At 42.8% G+C, this 24,672-nt stretch overlaps 1 protein-coding gene across 1 annotated transcript in view; it reads left to right on the plus strand.

Moving 5' to 3' along the window:
• Nucleotides 1-24,672, plus strand: part of rabgef1 (RAB guanine nucleotide exchange factor (GEF) 1) — a gene marked incomplete at both ends in the record, with an annotated part of 55,925 nt that overhangs the window by 4,549 nt on the left and 26,704 nt on the right. Inside the window, 3 exons of the mRNA XM_083638861.1 lie at nucleotides 3,392-3,597; nucleotides 5,498-5,581; nucleotides 13,558-13,578. Of these exons, the coding sequence (XP_083494987.1) occupies nucleotides 3,392-3,597; nucleotides 5,498-5,581; nucleotides 13,558-13,578 (311 nt within the window). The remainder of the gene's footprint in view (nucleotides 1-3,391; nucleotides 3,598-5,497; nucleotides 5,582-13,557; nucleotides 13,579-24,672) is intronic.

The following is a 24,672-nucleotide window of genomic DNA, read 5'->3' on the forward strand; positions in this document are numbered from 1 at the left end:
TGGAGTTTGCATGTTCTCCCCGTGCCCCCTGGGGGTTTCCTTCATATACATGTAGGAACCCCTTCACCAAAACATGCAATATTCTGGTGGCTGATGTAGTGCCTCCTCTGGTCGTTAGGGGCGCCTGTTCGGAGGGAGGGGAACTCGTTGGAATAGCGTGATCCTCCCACGTACTATGTCCTACCGGTGAAGCTTCCTCTGTCAGGTGAAAAGAAGCGGCTGGCTACTGCCAAGGGCGAATACCTGGTTTCACAAGTGGGGGGGACACAATAAAATGTGGTGCGCCGACCCTCTAGGGGGTCCGGGGGCATGCCCCCCCGTAAGATTTGTTTTTACATTTTAAAGTAAAATGCATCAATTTGGTGCACTCTGAGGTGAAGATTAACAGGCTAGATCTATGAAGAACTACACACATCACTAAATAGACACCACCTCCTCCAACTCATCAGAGCTCTGTTATGAAAGCAGGTGACATGAACAAGGCATAGAACAATACTGATGTGAAAGCCAGAGCCATATTGAAATCACGTTGGTTGTATTATTATTATCATTATTATTATTATTAGTGTGCTTTATTTGAAATTCAACCATGTTCACTGCTTACCATGCTCACTTCCTTTCATCACCTAACCCTTTATACAGCAGCAGGGACATGCAGAGAATGGTAGAGGGGCAGGGGCTGGCAAAAAAGTTTGAACATTTTTTGCCAGATTTAGAGGAATATCTCAATTTAAATTAACATTTGGATGATACTTGTCACAGAAAAATAACTCCACAAACTGAATAATATTAGTACAAAAGTTAAATTTGCTGTTACAATACTGTTGTGATATCATTATTTAGTCTTAAGAAAAGCCAAACTCTGTGAGTGCTGCCTTCAGGGATGGCTTGGAAAGGGGATTTTCCATACAGAGCGCCATTAGAAATGCATTCAGGGTCTGGAGAGGGCACTTTTTACAGACAAGAAAATCCGTGGCAATCTTTTGGAGTAGCCTATAGCTTATAATTAGCAACTCAATTAACATTCTCAGCCATAATATGATGGCTGGTCAAACAGTAGCGTATTAATCAGAATCAGAATCAGAATCAGAAATTGGGACAAGTTACAGTAGCTCGCTCACAGAACACACATAGCATAAAATAAACAGTAGTAAATGCGATATTAAGCAAAATAAGCAGAAGAACACAACATAGCATAGAATAACAGTAGTAAATGCGATAGAAGCAAAAATAAGTAGAATGTCTAAGTAAGCAAAATACGTAGAGTAAGTATACATTCCGTGCCAATTATCATTATTGCACCCTGGACTTATATTAAGTCGGCTTGCCCTATACGTTACACGTGGCTCAGCCAGGCACAGTTAACCTATCGGCTGGCTCAGTCTCAGGGAGACTGAGCGTCCCGAGGTGCTCTTTTAAGAGAGGCATTAAATAGACCAATGGCCACAGGCAGGAATGATTTCCTGTGCCTCTCCGTATTGCATCTAGGTGGAATCAGTCTCTCACTGAACGTACTCCTGTGTTTGACTAGCACGCCGTGGAGTGGGTGCGAGTCATTGCTCATGATGGAGCGTAGCCTGGATAACGTTCTCTTTTCTGACACCGCAGTCAGAGAGCCCAGATCCAGCCCCACAATGTCCCTGGCCTTACGGATCAGTTTGTTGAGTCTGTTGGCATCCGCTGCCTTCAGCCTGCTGCATGATTTTTTCAGTTTACCCACGATTTTTTCAGTTTAAAAAGTGGGGGGGACAGAATCAAGGTTTTGAAAAGTGGGGGGGACATGTCCCCCTTGTCCCCAGTGGAAATTTTGCCCCCTACTGCCCATGTCTCGGAGGAAGCATGGAGCCAGTTTCGGCTCTCCCCAGATTGGCAGAGGGTGGAGCAGCAACCAGGATAAATAAATTAAAATTAGCACTAACGGGGAATAAAAAATCGGGGAAAAAACAAAACAAAAAACAAAACAAAAAAACATTGTTGATAGGAATTTGGTTTAGTGAGCTCACACAAGGCAACATGACATGAAGACAATTCCAGATGTAGGAGAGAACTATGGAGTCCAGGGCCCGTATTTATCAAGCTTCCTAGAATTACTCCTAAGAACACTGCTAAGAGTACACTTATGAGCAAAAAAATTCCCAGCCAAAAGCTGCACTTAAAAGTCAGTTATTATGCATCTCACTCCCTCTTTTCAGCGAGGTGTAGGACTGAATCCTAAGTGTCAATCTCAGAGCTGATTTACGACAGATGTGTGTGCCGTAAAGGGAAATGTTGATGACGCAATTCCAAGTACACAGGAATGGCCAATCGCTGAATGGAATCCCTTATGCACGAATATCCTAAATAGAGATGATTCAACAGTGAAATGCACAATGGGAGTGTAGCATATATTCACCAATAATTTCAGAAGAAATTATCAACAAAATAATACAAGATAGCCTACATTGAAAATGACTGAAGAATAGGCTAAATGTTTCCTAATCCACCCAATTTACCTAATCCCACAACTGACTCGAAACTGGTGTTCTGTCAATTGACTACCCTATATAGCCAGGTTCTATAGGCTGTATGATGAGCAAACATGGAATCCAAAAGAAAGCCGAATTGGAGGGAGGATGACACGCTGTGCTTAGTGGAGAAGATTCGCGCACGTCTCTGTCTCCTGAATGCCATGATGTCAACATTGCCCTGCTGGCAACTCCTAACCACTTAGGACACCTCGTGAGGACTCCTAAATAGCTGGGGGAGTAGGAGTGTTTCCTAGTCTTAAGAAGGTTGATAAAAAGCTTTTATTCTTAAGTGTGAGAGTAGGACTAAATTTCACAAATTCTCAGCACTTACGACTAAAATGGCACTCTGAGATGCTTGATAAATACGGGCCCTGTTCTTTGAAAAAATCTGATGTAAGGAAGATGGGAAGATTTTGACACAGAGGAACCTGGGAAGTGAGACCATCTTAACTGAATTTATACGGCCAATCATAGACAAAGGCAGGATTTTCCAGTTTTCTATACATTGTTTAAGTCTTAGAACAAAGTCACCAAAATTCAATTTAAATATTAGCTTAGGATCTCTGAGTATGGTCAAGCCAAGATAGGTGAGGCGGTCCTTTGCCAATTTGAATGGGAGATTTTCAGTGAAGTTCTCCTTTAAGTAAAAATGTTAATATGTGCTGTCAGTATGGTAGATCTCAGCTCCCACAAGTTGTAGGCCAGTGCTGCTGGCAGTGTCTCAGTGACAGCCTGACAGCCAACATTATTTGGACAAGATGCAAACAATGGACTAATTGTGCTCCAGGTTTTGTTCACCTGTTTGTTCTTCTTGAAACCTACTATTATGATTTTCCCCTTCAATTTTTCATATGTTCTGGAACATCTCCATGGTCCCTCCATAGGTTGCAGCGAGAGGAGGAGGCAGCATATGCCAGTAGCCAGGGAGCACAGTCCCAGTCCCAGTCCACACCACCACAGGCCCAGCCCAGCCAGTCCTCTTTAGGGCCTTTCTCAAAGTTTGAGGAGAAGAAGACCAATGAGAAGACGCGCAAAGTGACCACTGTTAAGAAGTTCTTCAGCCCCTCATCACGTACAGCCCCTAAGAAAGGTAGGAACTTTATTACTAATACACATTTGTCCACTTGACTTTGACTCAGACGAGCTCCTCTCTGCCTGGCCTGTGACATAGCTTCCAGCTTCATACCTTGATTGAGTTCCCCAGAGAGGTTGAGCAGGCTTGAGTAGTAGCCTGGTTCCAGAATTGCATCCTGCCCTTTTTTTGTCTTTTTTTATTCAGAGAGTCTGGTGTTGCCATTTGCCATTTCTGCAGAATACATTTGTTTCGTTTAAAATGTGAAAACGACATCAGAGTGGACCAGATACGTCAGCCACTAGCCCCCCTCTCCTCTCCCACCCACACAATGACCCCCTAAATGTTTTCCTTTGTCAAGAGACTAGTAAAAAAAAACACATTCCTGGCTAATGCCCTGGCACTTGTATCAGTTAAATGACCTATTCCACCACATACTAGAGGTGTGGGGGGAAATCGATACAGCATAGTATCGTGATATTTTGTGGGCAATATATCGTATCGTATCGAATGCCAAGTATCGTGATATTTTATTATACAAAATGTGAAGTGCATGCAACATTTATGACAGGTTTTTATGACAGTGTTGGTCAGTCTGTCTGCTTGACAATCCCAAAAGTGAGATGAACAGACTGGAAACTTTATCTGATTAGATAAAACAGATGTTGACAAAGTTTTTTACCTTTGGGACATCATTTGCAGTTGAAAAAAGGTAATAAATCACAATATATCGCAATATCGCAATACTCAATATATCGGATCGTGAATTAAGTATCGTGATAATATCGTATCGTGGGGCATCAGTGATTCCCACCCCTAGCACATACCACAGCGTAGAGTTCTCAACGGGCCTGAAAATAAATTCAAACCCAACCCAACCCGAACCTAGTAAGTTGAAGCCCGAGCCTGACCCGACCAATTAGCATAAATTGTCGGGCTGGGTCGGGTTCCGTCGGGCTCAGGCTGAAACTGAGATCTAAGCTGTGTATGTGCGTGCGTGTGTGTAAGCATGGAAAAGAGTGAGAGAGAATAAAGAGAGAGTATCTGGCCTACTGTAAATGCATAAAAACAATTTTTTTTTGCTCAGCCCGAGCCCAGGCCGGCCCGACCTATTTGCTGAAACGGAGAACTCTACCACAGGGTACCACTGCACAATTTTGAAAAAATATCTGACTGCGCTGACTTATTTTGACTGATATTGCAATTGCGGTATGATTTGCGATATCAGGGGGAATGATAGCTTTTACTTTTACATCATCATTCTAATTTTCATTGAAAAACATTACATTGATTATGGTGTCATTTTTGTTGGGATCTGCAACAAAGACTTTTTTAAAGTCTGTAGAATATAATGTGTAGGCCAGGACATCATCAACACTGCTTGGTAGTTGTTGCCATTCCTGTCCACCTCTTTACCAATTCCAACTTTGCACATTTCACTGCTACTTCATCTGTGCATCATCTGTGTCAACCATTTTGTCTTCCCTTCATAGAGACAGTCCGCATGTCTGGGAACGCCCACAAAATGTGTAACGGCTGGCGCGCGAGTGGGGTAAAACCGCCGATATATCTCATGGGCTGACTCAGCAAAAGACGGTGCTGCGGCTCTAAACTACATGTTTGGGGGTTCTAGAGCAGAACACAAGACGTCTGCTCAGATGTGCGTTTACTGCGGTGGTTAAATCCCCGATCGTGTCTGCCTGGGCTGGGCTATCAGCTAAATTCTAACTTTGCTGAATGGATAGAACGGGGGAATTTACCCCACCCTGACCCCGCCCCCAGGCTAACCCAGCGTCTATTGTGGGCGTTCCCAGAGCCTGTTTGGGCGTTCCCAGACATGCGGACTGTCTCTATCCCATTGCCTTTCCCCCGATGTCTGCTCATTGCAATACATGGCCTCCTCCCATCTTATTGTCAGACCCTTCTGAGAGAGAGGAGAGGAGCCTTAGAAATTGGAGAGGCATCTTTACCCCCTCATGGGAAATGGGCTCCCCTACCGAAGGTAAAGGCTTAGCACCCTGGTCCCTCTAGTGTCACTAAGTTATAGGATAACACTGGTGTAATTTTACTATTTTCCTATCTCCATTACTGCCTGTGAACAGTCTAAACCCAGCTGCTTTTGTCTGTCCAGTGCAGGCTTGTCCTATCTCCCGGAAAGTAATCCCATTGTTTTCAAAAATACATTAAAAACAAGTATAGACATTGACTAAAGCCCCTTTTAGACTGGCCAAAAATCCCACTAATATCCAGAAACTAGTGGCATTTTCTTCAGTCTAAAAGTTTCCAAGCCAGGCCGTTTAGCTGATAGAATGACCCTGCAAGTTAGGTGGGTTTTTACGGGACGGCTCTGCACGTCAGGGCGATATAAATCTTGGCAGTGGTCCAAAGCGTGATTTTCCGACCTTGCCTCTCGTCCTCCTGAGTTGCCGCCCCTTTTCCAGCGTGAGTCAGTAGAGATTCAGTGATTCCCACAGGCTGATTCTTAACAGTTAATTTTACTTTGATGGAATATGGCGAGAAACAAAAGTGTCTCTCGTCATGCACCCCACACAGCCCAGCCAACCGATATAAAAGTTTAAAAGGTGATGCTGCTGCTGCTACCCCCTGCTGCTTTCCTGGGTAACAAAACACATGTACTAGTGGGACTTTTGATGTAAAAAAGGTATATGGGTGCTTTCTCACTGGGAACGATTGCTTTCGTTCCGTTCCGCACCCAGAAACGATTGCCCCCCCTCCCCTCTCCCCCGCTGGTCAGCTTTCACATTACAACATTTCTTCTGCGCTCGGAAACTAAACAGAGTGCACTTGTGTCATCAACAATGCCTGCAGTGTATCCTTGCTCCGTGTGTTGTCTATGTGGTTCGGAACAGTTGGCTTTCACACTCGCAAGTGTTCCGTGCTCAGGCACGCCAAAGCGCTCCCCAGACCACCTTTTCAAGTGGATCCTGTCACGGTTCCCTGTTGCGCGCCCGGGCGCAGAACGGAACGGAACGCAACGTTTCACACTCATCAAACGTTCCGAAACTGGGGTCAATTTGGAGACAAGTGTGCTCGGGAACGGTACCGGGGCGCCAGTGTGAAAGCACCTTAACATCATACATCATGTTCAACACTGTATTGCAGTTTTTCTAACGTAACCAAAGTAAATACAGTACATTATGTTGAACACTGTATTGCAGTTTTTCAAAAGTTTTTGTCACGCAGCCAATTATTGCATGTTATTGTTATTATCATTATTATTATTTCCTCCATCCGGTTTTCTCCACAATTGTACTTTGCCAATTCCCCCTGCTGTCCTGGTCGTTGCTCCACCACCTCTGCTGATCTGGGGAGAGTTGTAGACTAGCACATGCTTTCTCCGATACATGTGCAGTCGCCAGCTGCTTCTTTTCACCTGACAGCGACATAGCACGTGGGAGGCTCACGCTATTCCCCCCAGTTCCCCCCGAACAGGCCCCCTGACTGACCAGAGGGGGCGCTAGTGCTGTGACCAGGACACCCTTAATCCGGCTTCCCACTTGCAGACACGGGCTGCGTTCCGATCGGCTAGTAGTTCCAATTGTGCCTGTATGGCCGCCCAACCCAGCCGGAGGTAACACGGAGGCTCCAACCTGCTACTTATTTTGCTAGGCAGGGAATCTACCGCTGCACTACCCGGATGCCCCCTAATGGGAAGTACCACCCGGTGTCACTGTGTGCAGTATATTCACTGTGTGCAGTATATTCACACTGTGTGCAGTATATTCACTGTGTGCAGTATATTCACTGTGTGCAGTATATTCACACTGTGTGCAGTATATTCACTGTGTGCAGTATATTCACTGTGTGCAGTATATTCACTGTGTGCAGTATATTCACACTGTGTGCAGTATATTCACTGTGTGCAGTATATTCACTGTGTGCAGTATATTCACTGTGTGCAGTATATTCACACTGTGTGCAGTATATTCACTGCGTGCAGTATATTCACTGTGTGCAGTATATTCACACTGTGTGCAGTATATTCACACTGTGTGCAGTATATTCACTGTGTGCAGTATATTCACTGTGTGCAGTATATTCACTGTGTGAATTATATTCACTGTGTGCAGTATATTCACTGTGTGCAGTATATTCACACTGTGTGCAGTATATTCACTGTGTGCAGTATATTCACTGTGTGCAGTATATTCACTGTGTGCAGTATATTCACTGTGTGCAGTATATTCACTGTGTGCAGTATATTCACTGTGTGCAGTATATTCACTGTGTGCAGTATATTCACTGTGTGAATTATATTCACTGTGTGCAGTATATTCACTGTGTGAATTATATTCACTGTGTGCAGTATATTCACTGTGTGAATTATATTCACTGTGTGCAGTATATTCACTGTGTGCAGTATATTCACTGTGTGCAGTATATTCACTGTGTGCAGTATATTCACTGTGTGAATTATATTCACTGTGTGCAGTATATTCACTGTGTGCAGTATATTCACACTGTGTGCAGTATATTCACTGTGTGCAGTATATTCACTGTGTGCAGTATATTCACTGTGTGCAGTATATTCACTGTGTGCAGTATATTCACACTGTGTGCAGTATATTCACTGTGTGCAGTATATTCACTGTGTGCAGTATATTCACACTGTGTGCAGTATATTCACTGTGTGCAGTATATTCACTGTGTGAATTATATTCACTGTGTGCAGTATATTCACTGTGTGCAGTATATTCACACTGTGTGCAGTATATTCACACTGTGTGCAGTATATTCACACTGTGTGCAGTATATTCACTGTGTGCAGTATATTCACTGTGTGAATTATATTCACTGTGTGCAGTATATTCACTGTGTGAATTATATTCACTGTGTGCAGTATATTCACTGTGTGCAGTATATTCACTGTGTGCAGTATATTCACTGTGTGAATTATATTCACTGTGCAGTATATTCACTGTGTGCAGTATATTCACTGTGTGCAGTATATTCACTGTGTGCAGTATATTCACTGTGTGCAGTATATTCACTGTGTGCAGTATATTCACACTGTGTGCAGTATATTCACTGTGTGCAGTATATTCACACTGTGTGCAGTATATTCACTGTGTGCAGTATATTCACTGTGTGAATTATATTCACTGTGTGCAGTATATTCACTGTGTGCAGTATATTCACACTGTGTGCAGTATATTCACACTGTGTGCAGTATATTCACACTGTGTGCAGTATATTCACTGTGTGCAGTATATTCACTGTGTGAATTATATTCACTGTGTGCAGTATATTCACTGTGTGAATTATATTCACTGTGTGCAGTATATTCACTGTGTGCAGTATACTCACTGTGTGCAGTATATTCACTGTGTGCAGTATATTCACTGTGTGCAGTATATTCACTGTGTGCAGTATATTCACTGTGTGCAGTATATTCACTGTGTGCAGTATATTCACTGTGTGAATTATATTCACTGTGTGCAGTATATTCACTGTGTGCAGTATATTCACTGTGTGCAGTATATTCACTGTGTGCAGTATATTCACTGTGTGCAGTATATTCACTGTGTGCAGTATATTCACACTGTGTGCAGTATATTCACTGTGTGCAGTATATTCACTGTGTGCAGTATATTCACACTGTGTGCAGTATATTCACTGTGTGCAGTATATTCACTGTGTGCAGTATATTCACACTGTGTGCAGTATATTCACTGTGTGCAGTATATTCACTGTGTGCAGTATATTCACTGTGTGCAGTATATTCACTGTGTGCAGTATATTCACTGTGTGCAGTATATTCACTGTGTGAATTATATTCACTGCGTGCAGTATATTCACTGCGTGCAGTATATTCACTGCGTGCAGTATATTCACTGTGTGCAGTATATTCACTGTGTGCATATTCACTGCGTGCAGTATATTCACTGTGTGCAGTATATTCACTGTGTGCAGTATATTCACTGTGTGCAGTATATTCACTGTGTGCAGTATATTCACTGTGTGAATTATATTCACTGTGTGCAGTATATTCACTGTGTGCAGTATATTCACTGCGTGCAGTATATTCACTGTGTGCAGTATATTCACTGTGTGCAGTATATTCACTGTGTGCAGTATATTCACTGTGTGCAGTATATTCACTGTGTGAATTATATTCACTGTGTGCAGTATATTCACTGCGTGCTGTTACTTATGGTGGCAGTGAAGAAGCAAATACATGCAATGTTCTTTTTATGTTAAACTCTGGCAGAATGGGAAAACATTTTTTGATTGCAACTGCAATGATTGTGGCCTCATAAAGTCATGTTAAAGTACAATATGTACATGTAATTTAAAATTATGAATTACATCAGTCACTGCTGCAGTATCTCTCTGCAATCTTTTCATCTGCAATAATGATATTGGTAAAAAATGAAATTACACCAGCGTTTATCCTTTAAGAAACCATCAGCGCCTTCTTTCGTGTGCCATGCTAGTTGAAATGACTGAGTTTTGTTCTGATTGACAGATTTGTATCCATCAGACTGGTGGCTGCTGTTTTGCTGTGAGATCTTGTGTGATCTGTGCCTGTTGAATAGAGTTGAAATGTTGGCTATTAGTAAGTAAATTTCCCATTCATTTATCCCTTGGGAAATTTGATTGAGTTGCCTGAGGAGTTCAGGCTTGCTAAATCAGTATCTTCTTTTAAATCGCTTATTAAAACATTCTTCTTTCGAAAGGCCTTTTATTCATATCCGTTGGTGTTTTATTCCCCTATTGTTTTATTTTCACTGCACTTTAATTTAATTTCATGTCAAGCTTTGTGTTACAATGCGTTTGATTCTGTCTACTCATTTTACTTTCATTTTCAGTTTTATGTGAAGCACATTGTAACAATGCTATGCTGCTAATAATAATAATAATAATAATTATTATTATTATTTCAATCATGAGAGACCAGTGGGTAAAATTTGACAAGCAAGCGTTATTCACAAATAGCATGGCAACTAATTGTTGGCATAATGACTCTGTGGTAAGATGACCCTCTTCTTGTGGTGAGAGAGGAGGGCATCTGCTCAGTCTAGGATAGAGAATCCCCCCCATAGGGAATTATTCAGGAGTCAAGACGTTGGTGGTGGACTGGGGAGGTGGGTGGGGCGAAACACAGCTCCGGAGAAGACGATCAGCCACTGAGATGAACAATCAGGAAAGATGATGATGCCGTGATGACCACGTTTATATAGTGCTCGTGTCCTCTTTGTTGATTGGCTCTACAAATAGGGATTCATGACATCACAGATGACATCACAGTGGTATTATGACATCACCGATGACATCACCGATGACATCAGCGAGTATGACATCACCGATGTTTTGACAGATGTCCTGGCCTGATTGGCTATGACTGGTCTCCCCATCTTAAAACTCGGTCGAGACCTTACTACTACTATTAATATTGTTATTGTTGTTGTTATCATTGTTACTATTATTATTATTAGTAGTAGTAGTAGTAGTTAGTACTAGTATATTGTTCTAACAATGTTACATTGTTAGAACAATGACTTACCATAAACTATCACATTGTGAAACCACTATGTTCCTGTGGAAGCCATCGGTCACCTAGCATGGAACCGTGACAAGAGTTCAAATAGAAAAATGTATTCAAGTTACAAGTGGAACTGTCACTGTAAATATAATAGTAAATATACTTCCCTTAAAATAAAACATGGAAACTTCAGACAGACATGTCAAATAGTCATTTCATTTCTAAAAATGTAATTGAAGTGGCTGGCATGTGTCATTGTTTGTTAATGCTGTTTGTTGAGACTAGGCCAAGCACTAGGGCTTTCTCAGAGTACTCGACTAGTCGACTATCGATGGCTTGGTGTGTCTGGGGCTATAGTTGACTAATCTTTCATCTGTGGTTTAATAAACAATAATAAAGAGAAAAAGGAGCTTCTTGGATACTTGGAGCAAGATTTAATCATGAAGTAAAGTACATGTGTACTGATGATTTAACAAACAATGTACATCTTCAATTGTATAAAGTTGATACAATTGAAGATGTACATTGTTTGTTAACCTGTTTCAAATCAGTACACATGTACTTTGTGATTAAAACTTGCTCCAAGTATCCAAGAAGCAATGTTTCTTTATTGTTTACTTTTGGCCTGCTGACTTTCTTGTGCCATGTTTTAGATTTTTCCAGGAATAAACAATAGAAATAAATACATAAATTGAACATAGATTGTTGTTAAATAAACAGAATTGAAGGTATTTGAGATGGAAAGACTCCCATCTATGTTGTTACTGCAGTCACTGGGTCAGTACATGTTTTGGTGTTTCAGTGACCCAGTGGTAATTAAAAAAAAAAGAGGGAGATTTCTAGTGCTAGAAACTAGCAAAGATAACGCTTGCCCTGGCCCATGTCCTTGCACTAGGCTTAAGATATGGCCCAGAATATTTTAGGGCCCCTGGTGGCCCTGGGGCATGAGTCCTCACCCCTGTCGGTAATACAGGCATCAGTGCCTTCATAGTGAGCCTATAGCAATCACTGATCAGCCAATATGCAAGTGAGCCTATAGCAATCACTGATCAGCCAATATGCAGATATAAATGAGCCTATCCACCTTATTTTTGAATGCCCCGCTATAAAATAATGATGGGTACAAGGTCCAGTCTAGAACGTGACTGATTGTTGCAACTGGCGCATTTCCTCAAAACTCCGACACTGGAAAAAAGGTTGCTTGTCACAACACTGGTTTGACGACTTATTTGAGTGAATGTAATAATGTTATCTGTCACATTATTTCTGTTGCTCTTTGAACAACTCGGGATATTTATTGGTGAGATTTGTGGCCAAGCTGGATGAGATTTGCTCCGTTCGCGGTTCGCCTGCCTCCAGCTTTGAAACATCGTTTACAGGCGGGCTATATTGTGTCCGTGTCAACAACGTAACGGTGGGAGGGGGCTGGGAGGAGGAGGGAGGGGGCTGGGAGGATGACACCGGAAGAAGCACCCCTATTTCACATAAGGCATCATCGCAGCTAGAAATAAGGTGGATAGAAATCACTGATCAGCCAATATGCAGATATTGGTACGAGTTGAACAAAGATTTAAAGTATCATTACTCATCGCATCACTGCCATGCAGCTATATTTCCTTCTTGTTTATTTTGTTTCATCATTAATGTATTTCCAATTTCCTCCCCTCAGGCTTCACAGAAAATGTAAATGCTTGATGGGGGGACTAGTAGCTGTTTGATTTGGTTTAAACCTTAAAGCTCTTTTAATTGGAATATCTGAATGGGATATTTACTTCTGGAAGCAGGACCAGTGATAAACGGAGTGGGATTTCTAATCTGAATTTGTAGTGTGTGTCTTAGATGTACAAACCTGTTTTGCAGTGTTGGGGGTAACTCATTACAAAAGTAACATATTACATGTAATATATTACTTTACTTTATTAGCAGTAACTCAGTAATATAACTTATTACTTATAGGATTTCAGTAATATTATACCAGTTACTTTGTCAAGTAACTCAAGTTACAAATTGAGTTACATTTTATTAAATCAAAGCACATATTTAAAAAAACATACAATCATTTCCTAATCAAACTGTGTGTTTTTATGCAAATAACCACTATAGATGACAATAACAAAGGAAAAGAATAACATTTAGAATTTTGGATTGTTTACACTGACTTCAAGGTGGTTGAAATTATTTTTCGGGATGGTTCTGGGGCAGCGATGTCATTCTGCTGCTGTTTTGGTAAAGTAATGCAAAAGTAGTGTAATAAGTAACGAGTTACTCTACACAGAAAGTAATATTGTAAAGTAACTTATTACTTTCAAATGTAAGTAACTTGTAATATGTAGTATATTACATTTTGAAAGTAACTTGCCCAACACTGCTGTTTTGTGTGTTTGACGTTTTGTTGGATGTGGCTTACCCATTCTGTTAATTATTCATTGTACCCCCCACCCGGCTCATGGTCATTGTACTGGTACTGGCAGCACTGGTGACCAGACTGAGAGGTGGGTGTCTGTCTTACTGTCTGAAATACACATGGGGCACAAATACTGTACACAAACGCTCCATTCTCCTTCATGTTAGACTTGCTCTGTCATTAGAGCACACAGGTGGGTTACAGGGTATAAGCTTCCACTGGGTCCTCAGGGGCCTCATTTATAAAACATTGCATGCTGACGCGTTCGTCCTCCACAGTCAGCTGTTCACTCCATTCACACACTTCACTGTCTGATCCCAGAGTCAGAAAAGCACAATACAGATGTTGAGTGCCTGTTTACATTCACCCTTTCCAAAAATGTACCATACCTTTGTGACAGTTCGCTACTATTCTTATTTTGATGGCTGTCATTGAGAGAAAGGGGTTGGCTCAGGAAATGATGTACGGGCTGGGGCAGGGCAGCCCCTGCACCTTTCTGACGCAGCCCCCCTCAGCCCCTCTGGATTTTCACTTGGCAATAACTTGACCAATTAAACATTTGAATTGAACAAAAACATAGTATAAACTCTTTTATAAATATGGGTAGAGTGTGTTAAAAGAGACTATGAAAATATATAGCCTATTTAGGATACTAGTGCAGTGCCCATTCCCCCATGCACCACCCCGTGGGTGGGCGCTTCCCCCCTGCACACACACTGCACTCTGTCAGGTCCCCCCTAAGCGCAAGTTTGAAGTCGATCCGACAAACGGTTCTCAAGATACGCGAAGGACAGACATACAGACAGTCCTGGAATAAGTCCAAATTGCATGAAATGCGGCACCGCACTCCATCGGGGTCCGAGCAGCGCACTCCCCAAGTTTGAAGTCAATCGAACAAATGTTTCTCGAGATAAACTGCTTTTTGTGTTGCCAGTAGGTGGCGCTGTGCCAAATTGCACAACATTCGGCACTGCTCTGTCAGGTTCCCAGCAGCACACTCCCTAAGTTTGTAGTCGATCAGATGAATGGCTATCGAGATAAACCGCTTTTCTGTTGCCAGTAGGTGGCGCTATGCCAAATTGCATGGAATTCAGCTCCCTGCACTCCGTTGAGTCCCCCTAAGCACACTCCCCGAGTTTGAAGTTTGTAGTCGATCAGATGAATGGCTATCGAGATAAACCGCTTTTTGTGTTGCCAGTAGGTGGTGCTATGCCAAATTGCACGGAATTCAGCTCCCTGCACTCCGTTGAGTCCCCCTAAGCGCACTCCCCGAGTTTGAAGTTTGAAGTCGATCAGATGAATGGCTATTAGTAGGGGGAATTAAGGGAAAAATCGTTACGCGGTGGATACAAGCATGAAATTTGGCACATATGTCCCTTGGGTCATCCTAAAACATCCTAGAAGGGGTGCCCAAAAAAATCTTAAACAGGAAGTGAGTTATGTACAAAATTCAAAATGGCCACCTAAACTGTTGACCGTTGACTCAAAAGACACCAAAAGAATCTCCAAAAAGCATAAAATTTGGAACACATGTCCTTTGGGTCATCCTAAGACATCCTAGAAGGGGTGCCCGAAAAATATTAAACAGGAAGTGAATTATTGGCAAAATTGAAAATGGCCACCTACAGTGTTGGCAATTGACTCAAAAAGGCTAAAGAATCTCATAAAGGCATAAAATTTGGCACATATGTCCCTTTGGTCATCCTAAAACATCCTAGAAGGGGTGCCCAAAAAAATCTTAAACAGGAAGTGAGTTATTGACAAAATTCAAAATGGCCACCTAAACTGTTGACCGTTGACTCAAAAGACACCAAAATAATCTCCAAAAAGCATATAATTTGGAACACATGTCCCTTGGGTCATCTTGAGATAGCCTAGAAGGGGTGCCCAAACAAATCTTATACAGGAAGTGAATTATTGACACAATTGAAAATGGTCCGCCTACAGTGTTGGCGATTGACTCAAAAAGCCTAAAGAATCTCATAAAGGCATAAAATGTTATACAAATGTCTCGTGGGTGATCTTAACACATCCTACAAGGGGTGGCCAAAAAGTTTTAAACAGGAAGTGAGTTTTTGGCTAAATTCTAAATGGCCGCAGTTGACACAAAAGATGACATACTGTAAAAGGGACGTCATAAAGCGTATTATTTGGTACGTACATTGAGTGCTCCTTGTTATATCATAGAAGGGGTTATTATTATTATAATTTTTTCTTTGTTTGCTTGTTTATTCAACTTTTTAGGAAGGGGCCATGTTGAAGAACATTTAAATGGCTTTTTAAACAGTTGAAAACTGCTGTCTGCATTCCTGGCTTATTTTGCAGTCTGCCTTCAGTTTACATTTAGCCTACACTCTAGTCTACATCATCTTATTTTTACTTTCTGCATTCTTTTTTATATACTTTACTCTTTGAATCTTATTTATTTTACTAACTCTATGCATATTCTTATTTATTTTACTCTGCATCTTATCTTACTCTGCATATTCTTATTTTACCCTCTGCATTTTCTTTTTTGTTTTGCACTCTGTCTTCTTATTTATTTTCTTCTTGATTATTACTGTTTTTTGTGATTAGTGTTTGGTAACTATTCATGTGTGTGCCATTTCACAATTACCAGCACATTGGCATAATGCTGTGCAAGGTAACCCAGCATCTACACTTTCTCGAACATAGAGGCTCAGCTTTGCAGCCACACTTGAGTAGTTCTCTACAAACTTTGGCAGCCTCTGTCAAGAGTGTCCATAAAGGTGTCCAAGAATCAGCAACTTTAATCCATCCATGTCTTTCAGGAGATGGTAGACATTGCATAGCTTTCAGGCTTCTGGACCAAATGCCAGATTGGTAAACTGCTCGATTTGAATGTTGTAGCAGCGCAGCCTGTGTGGGAGGAATGTTTTCCATTGAGAGACATTTTTCCTTAGCTCATTGACATTTTCAATGTCAGTTGTCTTGTCATACAGAACACAGGTGTATCTTTCTAGCACTGCAAAACTGTTTGATTCCTGGCTAAGTGCTTCAAAAGGATTAACCATCATAGCAGTGAAGGCATTTGTCACTTCTGGAAATGATTTCCATGCAGCCCAGGCTGTCTTTTTGCCTTTTCCCTGGAACTGCGAAGTTGTATCACAGCCTGTGAATGAGTGGAATCCCGGTAGAGCCAAACTAATTTTCCTCCCCAGCTTGTTGAAAATTGTATTGATGCATATTTCCTGGAAGTTTTTCCCCATACCAAAAGCAACCCAGAGGCCTATATTTGGGTACTCTTCAATTAGCTGTCCAAACAGACCCACGAGAATCACTATGATATCCGTATCCACAGTTTGAATTACAATTGTCTGTGCACCCTTTTCTAGAGCATCTTTCAGATGGATGCATACTCTAGTGTCTGCCTCCTCATGGTCACAGTCTGGCATTGTGGCTAGAGCACCTGATGAAAGCACATGTATACCTTTAGTCGCATTTATGTCCCTGAAATGTATGCGAATTAATGCAAATTAGCGCATATATTGCCTAATTTGCATATTTAAACATATAATTTCAGAAAACTTGTAATACAAAAAATCTTAGTCTTAACACGTTCACTGCCAATGACGTATTAATCCGTCAAAAAAAATCCAACGGGTGACTGCCAATGACGTATTAATACGTCAAAAAAATGAAAAAAAAAAATTTGACCGTGGGATGTGCATCTAACCCTTTTACATCTCTTATATAAATATTGAAGCCACCGAACGTGTACAACCCATTCCACCGACCCACTAAGTGGCGACAGTGCTCTCCTGACTAGAGGAAGGCAAGCAAAAAGCAGTGTGAGGAAGCCATTCTCATGAAAATGGATTGGCGAAAACGCTTTCGTTTTCGGGCTGATTGCTGGCGGTGCGGGATTGCAAATTTGCATAATAGATTACGGGTGGAACACACTTTGAAACACGCAGCATAAATATGACCAGAATCGCAAAAGCTTCATCAAAGCTCTCAACCGAAACTCCAAGAAACGAGCGAGCCCATATCCAGACTTGCACAGCGGCCGCCAGCAGACAGGCAGCAGCAGCAAAGCAGTGAGCCTGGTGACGCGAGGTTACAGGAGCAACAGAAACGAGCTTGTGACACGCCCGCTGCAGCCAAGAAGAACACACACGGAGGGAGGAGTTTGAAGGAGAGGGGTGTTTCCTGCTGTTATGGAGGAAATTACTGTTCAAAACTATTGTTTAGATGTCTGACGTCTTACTGATGCCAAAAATGAATGGTTAAAGTGACTGTTCTATCGAATTTCACAAAAAGCCATTTATCTCAGAATAAATTTTCAGACGCTGAAACCATGCTGTATTCAAGTGCTAATGCCTACATAACTACTAACTCTACAAACTAACTCTTTTAGACAGAGAAAGCACACATTCTATTAGTTCTTTTTAGATATTTTGTGTTCACAAAATCTTAGCAGAAAATAATCCTCAGGTCTTGAAAGATGAGCCAGAATCCTCAAAAAAACCCTCTGGCAGAACCTACCTACAGTAAAAAAAACAAACAGCTGGCAGTGAATGTGTTAATGTAAGTAATCAACTGGAGAAGTTTCATTGTGATAGCTGTTAGTTATTTTTTTTACCCTAGTCACCTGCCATGTCTCGCCTGTGACCCACTGAGGGCTTGATCTATGGTCATATGAAGTTGTCACAATATATTATCTATAGATAATCATTCATAGGGCCTATTAAAAGTTTTTAAAAACAATGATGTATATCGGGCATTAACAATATATCACTCAGAGAAGGATTAATGTGGAAGGTCATGTCTTTCGGAGTACATTTTAAGCCTATTTTTTGTGTTTAAAGGCGTTTAAAACATATTTAACACATGTTTCTTTGGTGGCTTTGGCCAAATCCTTTATTATTCGTCTATTTACTATAAATGTAAAATCTATAATTAGCACATTAAGTCAAAATGTCAGAATTATATCACCTCTTGGAATCATGCGTCATTTCTGGTGGCCATTTTGGATTTCCCCTTTTAAAAAGCATTTAATGGGTCCGAATTTTTGGCCACCCCTTCTGAGATGGTGAGATACACCCTAAAGAATGTCTGTACCAAATTTGGTGCTTGTATCCACCGCGTAACGATTTGGCCATTTTTTGCCCTTAATTCCCCCTACTATATAGAGATAAAGCGCTTTTTGCGTGTCCAATAGGTGGCGCTGTGCCAAATTGCACGAAATTCGGCACTGCACTGTGTCGAGTTCCCATCAGCGCACTCCCCAAAGTTGAAGTCGATCGGAGGAACGGTTCTTGAGATAAACCACATTTTTTATGTTGCCAGTAGGTGGCGCTATGCTGAATTACACGAAAACAGGGCACCGCACTGCACAATAGGGCACACTCCCAAAGTTTGAAGTCAAATCCAACCAACGGTTCTCGATGGCATGCAGCAGATGATACTCATCCATAAGCAGTGGTGGAAATGGCCAGGTTTTACTCTGGGAACCCTACTTATACAGGATGGGGGTTCCCGGAAGTGGTGTTGCCCTAGCCTAGAGGATATTATTTCTGAATGTGTGACTCATTATAGCCTACCATTATAGCCACATAAAAATCTCTTAGAAATCTTACTTAACTAAGATCACTGAGCTCTACTCTACTTTCCCCTTGATTTTATTCATGACAGACTTGAATATTAATGCTGCTTATTCAGCTTACAAATACATGTTCTCCTACCAATCTCTCCTCCTTTCATGCTGCCCTCTCTAATGTTTACTTCACTCCCCCCTCCCCCCTCCCATTCACTGTCAAGGACTCCATGTTGACTTTCCTCACTTAACGACCCTGCGTTTACTTTTCTCACCTCCTGTCAACGACCCTACGGCCAGATCAGTTGGAGCTTGAAGGAGCGCAGAACTGAAGACAAATGTTCAAATATCGAACGTGTTTCGCGTCCGAAACGTACGAAAACGGGGCACTGCACTCCGTCAGGTCGCCATCAGCGCACTCCCCGAGTTTCAAGTCGATCCGACCAACGGTTCTCGAGATACGCGAAGGCAACAGAGAGAGAGACAGACGCTATCGTCATTATAGTATAGATAGAGATAGATAGATAGATAGATACATTTAGTCTATAAAGAAAACACTAAAGGTTCTATCTTCCCGACGGCGGTAAGCGCCCGTTTTGCACTGGAATAGCGCCGGTAATCTCGGCGCACATCTCCGTATAGGCATGTTTATGCCCAAAAGCATTGTGGAGGTGTGGTCACGTCAGCAGCTTCCTCCTCACTCAGAGGGAGAGTGAGAGAGAGAAAGAGGGACAGAGATGTGAGAGATGGGGAGAGGGAGAGAGAGATGTGAGGCTCTCATGGAAATCAAATAACGTGCTCATGCCCACATGTGAATCACCTGTGTATTATTGCCATTTCACACGCTGAAAAAGGGCTGCTGCCCAAACGTCTGACTGTATGGACGTATGCTTAGCCTATTCCTTTTCGGGCTCTCTTCTCCTGCATCTCCGCTGCGGGCATATACTGCATGCGTAATTGCGCAGCGTACTGAGAGCCAGCGATGAGTGATGCTGCTCTATTTGAAGTTGAATTTCGTTCCACCAGCACACATTTTATTAATCAGGTATTTTCCATTTGTTTCTATATACAGTACATCGAATCCCACCAATTTAGCCCGTCATTTTCCCCTTGGCGCACATAAAGACACATGCTTCCGTCACTGTCTGCTTGATGGGGAGAGGGTGTCTCTCTCCCCCGACGAGGGAAGTGGAGAGGGCTATTGCGGTGCTATTAAACGTATAATGGTTGCATTTGCTTTGTATTTTCTCCTACCCTCTCCTACCTAAAGTAATCTAATGTTACACCACAGACCTGTATGGTCGGGAATTATGTAGCCTAATAAAACCATCACAAACGAATTCTCATTTTTAAATCAAGGTGTGTTTTTTCTGCAATGTAGGCAATAGTTGAAAATCAACGTGGCATTCCGAGGAGAGAAGAGTGTGTGCAGGCGCGAGTGGAGTGACATCCATGCCGTGCGTAAATGGATCCAAGCAAGTATTTCCTGCACTGCACGGAGATGTGGAAACTGTCTCCGCTCAGGCGTACGTCTGCGTTTGCGCTAAGACCAGCTATTTCCTGGCGTTAAAATTGAGAGCACCCAAGGCGATTTACACATTGCGCTGGAACGGGCAACTCCCAAACCTCTCTTTGCACTGGCCATCATGCCTTTCGTCAGGCGCCTAAGTTGGCTTTCCGTTAAGGCCTAAACATGGTCGTCCGTCCGCCTCGAATTGGAGCCGTCTCGCCGTCTGCCGGCGCCAGCTAGCCCTACATGCTCGGACGCCACTACGCCCTCCCTCCCTCCCTCCTGTGGAAGCTCCGTGTGAAAATGGCGGAGATTGTGTGCCAGGCAGTCTGAATGAAATTGAATGTAACGTTCCCAATTCTATGTATTAAATTCTAAAAAACGACCCTCAACATTTGGGAAGGCTAAGCCACACAACTAGTTCGTTATAATCTAACATCATGCTTTGAAATGCGACTTCACGACGATAAGCCAAGGCAACGGCCAATCACAACTCTCCTGCAGCTGACGTCATGCACGTATCCTCGCCGTGAAGTCACATTTTCGAGCAGCCCCCGTCAGCCGACGGCGCCCCCTCCCCGTAGGACGGCGCTCCACCCGCCGTCCTACGGGGAGGGCGGGGCGAGGCTCTGACGGACGACCATGTTTAGGCCTTTACCCATCATTTCATCATAGTTGCCAGGCACACCCCCGGTCATATTAACATAATCACTGATCACCTCTCGTTTCAATTTCCAGGTGTTATACAGCCTCTACCCTGAAGCCGACTCATCTCATTGCTGTCTTTTAAAGGGATAGTTCGGTTTGTTTGAAGTGGGGTCCTATGGGGTACTTGCATACAGTCAGTGTACTGGGTAAATCACTCTGGACGCATCGTGCAGATACAGTATAGAACTGCAGTCCAGCTGCGGCAGGCACAGAGAGCTGTCTGCTGAGTGTGAAGGGGGCCATGAGCAAAAATGTAAAAAAAAAAAACATTAAAAAAACATAAAATGCTTCCATACTGCTCACCTGGCGTAATCAAAGTCTCCACAAGCCCTGATATGCCAAGTTGACTTGAAAAGATGTCATTTACATTACATTACATTACATTACGTCATTTGACAGACGCTTTTATCCAAAGCGACTTACAATAACACATTTTTTGTCCGCAATAGAGCAATCAACTATGGAGCACAGTCTATGACAACTACAACTTCTGAAGGAACAGTGGTACAAGTTTAGGTTAGGTTTTTTTTTTTTTTTTTTTTTTAAATAAAGAGAGAGAACGAAGTTAGATCAAGAAGGGCCCAGATGGAGCTTGAAAAGGTGAGTCTTTAGTCTTTTCCGAAAGATCGGCAGTGATTCAGCCGTCCTAACCGAAGGTGGAAGCTCGTTCCACCATTGAGGTGCCGGGGACGAGAAGAGTCGAGATCGGGATGAGCGACTTTTGAGCCCCCGTAGCGAAGGAGGGGCGAGGCGACCTGCACTGGTGGAGGAGCGAAGGGAGCGCTGAGAGGTTTGGAACCTGACCATAGATTGCAGGTACAGGGGAGCTGACTGGTGTACTGCCCTGTAGGCCAGTACCAGTGACTTGAATTTGATGCGGGCTGAGATGGGAAGCCAGTGGAGCTCCTGGAAGAGGGGAGTGACGTGAGAGAATTTGGGTTGGTTGAATACCAGACGGGCTGCAGCGTTCTGAATGAGCTGAAGCGGTCGGATGTCGGTGGCAGGTAGGCCGGCCAGGAGCACGTTGCAGTAGTCCAGGCGGGAGGAGACAAGAGACTGGACCAGGAGTTGAGTCGCTTCTCTTGTGAGAAAGGGACGGATTTTGCGGATGTTGTAGAGAGAGAACCTACAGGAGCGTGCTGTAGCAGCTATGTTGGCTGAGCAAGACAGCTGGTTGTCAAGGAGCACCCCAAGGTTCTTAGCTGTTTGGGAGGGAAGTACAGTGGTGTTGTCAATGGAGATGGAGAGATCTGCGAGAGGGCAGTCTTTTCCTGGGAGGAAGAGTAGCTCTGTTTTACCAAGGTTGAGCTTGAGGTGGTGGGCAGACATCCAGTCGCCAATGTCTTTGAGGCATGCAGAGATGCGAGCCTCGTCCACGGCAGTGAACGTGTTAAGAGTCTCACCCCAGCATGTATCTGATGAATGACTGCTATATATGCCTACATGCCTATATTGTAGGCATATATAGCAGTCATTCATCAGATACATGTAGGTGATTATGTAGGCCCTACATAATCACAATGGTAGGAAGCTCCCAAAGACACTGTGAATAAAACAATGGCATATTCACACATAGCTGGTACAACAATGAGCTTTCAGTAAAGTGGAACTGAACGGCAGCAAGTAAATCAGTGGCACATAACCCCTATGGATGCCAAGAAACGAATAGAACCTGGAGGTGCTCAACTCAAAAGACAAAAATAGTAATGTGCTAAGGTTCAACCAAAAGCTGAAATATGAAGAAATAACCAACACTCTCCCAAAATATAACAACAGTATCTCTCTTTATTCACCAGTCATGACTGCTGAACCAAATCATTATTTTGGTATTGTGCTGGCTATTTCCTCATGTCATGTCTACCTGAGCTGCAATGAAATTACAGCTCTTGGATTAATTGAACATTTGGTGTTATTTTTCCCATCAGCTGTTAGGCAAGCCTAAGATGGTTGATGTGAGGTAGCCATGAGTAAGATCTTGCTTATTGTTGTGCCATGTTCATGTTAGATGTATAAAGCCAGTTAGACAATCCAGTCATAAAAGCATTTTATTTACATTTTTATTTAACCTTTATTTAACCAGGTAAGTCATTAAGAACAAATTCTTATTTACAATGGCGACCTGGCAGAAGGCACAGCCTTTTGAGGGATAGGGGGTAGGGGATAATATAAATACAAAGTTACTTTGAACAAATTAAAGACAGACGGAGCAAATACAACAAAAACAGTCGGAGCAGACAGGCAGGGGATAAGAACTAGTTCAGGAAGCAGTTGCAGGTGTCAGTGAATATGTCCATGATAGAGTCCTTGAAAGCTGACTTGGAGATGAAATTGTCCAGTTTTAGTGTTTTTTGTAAGCCATTCCTGTCTGTGGGCACGGCAGAATGGCATGACGACTGACCGATAACAGAATGAGTTTTGTGGATTTTCAGGAGGATGAGGTTAGCAGAACGGGTGTTGTACGCAGCAGGTGCAATTTGCAACAAACTACACAGGTAGGGGGGTGACAGACCAAGGAGAGTTTTGTAAATTAGAATGAACCAGTGTATTTTGCGACGGGTGTGTAGGGAATGGGATGGCCAGTTTACAGAGGAATATAAAGTGCAGTGGTGAGTTCTGAAAGGGGCATTTGTAGTGAAACGGATGGCAGAGTGATAGATAACATCTAGCTTTTGCAGAGTAGTTTTGCAGGCAGATCGGTAAATGGTTTCACCATAGTCTAACATGGGAAGAACTGTCATTTTAACCAGGGTGAGTCTAGCAGAGAGAGTGAAAGAGGAGCGCATTCTATAGAGAACGCCAATTTTTGATTTGACCTTGGATTGCAACTTGTTAATATGCTGAGAAAATGACAGAGTGTTGTCCAGCCATATGCCCAGGTATTTATATTCAGAGACCTGATCTAGGGTCGCTCCATTGAGGGTACTGATCAGAGGAGGGGACATGAGCACAGAGCCCTTTTTACTGAACCACAGGACCTTGGTCTTAGAGGTGTTTAACATGAGGCGTAGGGAGGAGAAAACCTGTTGTACGCTGTTGAAACTAGACTGGAGAATTGTGACTACCACATCTGGGGTAGGGCCAGAGGTGTACAGAATGGTGTCGTCGGCATAAAGGTGAATGAGTGAGTCACCAACAGAGATCGCTAAATCATTTATATACACCGAGAACAAAGTTGGACCTAATATTGAGCCCTGAGGCACACCCTTGGAGACAGGGAGGGGCTGCGACAGGAGTTGTTCAGAGCTGACACATTGCACCCTATCGGTGAGGTAGTTTGAAAACCATGCCAGGGAGGGACCAGAGACCCCGATGCTGCTAAGCCTGTCAACAAGGATGGAGTGGTCGACTGTGTCGAACGCTTTAGCTAAATCAATGAAGATGGCCGTACAGTGTTGTTTACAGTC

This window comes from Poromitra crassiceps, assembly GCF_964638095.1.
Source record: "Poromitra crassiceps genome assembly, chromosome: 1".
Classification (NCBI taxonomy): domain Eukaryota; kingdom Metazoa; phylum Chordata; class Actinopteri; order Beryciformes; family Melamphaidae; genus Poromitra; species Poromitra crassiceps.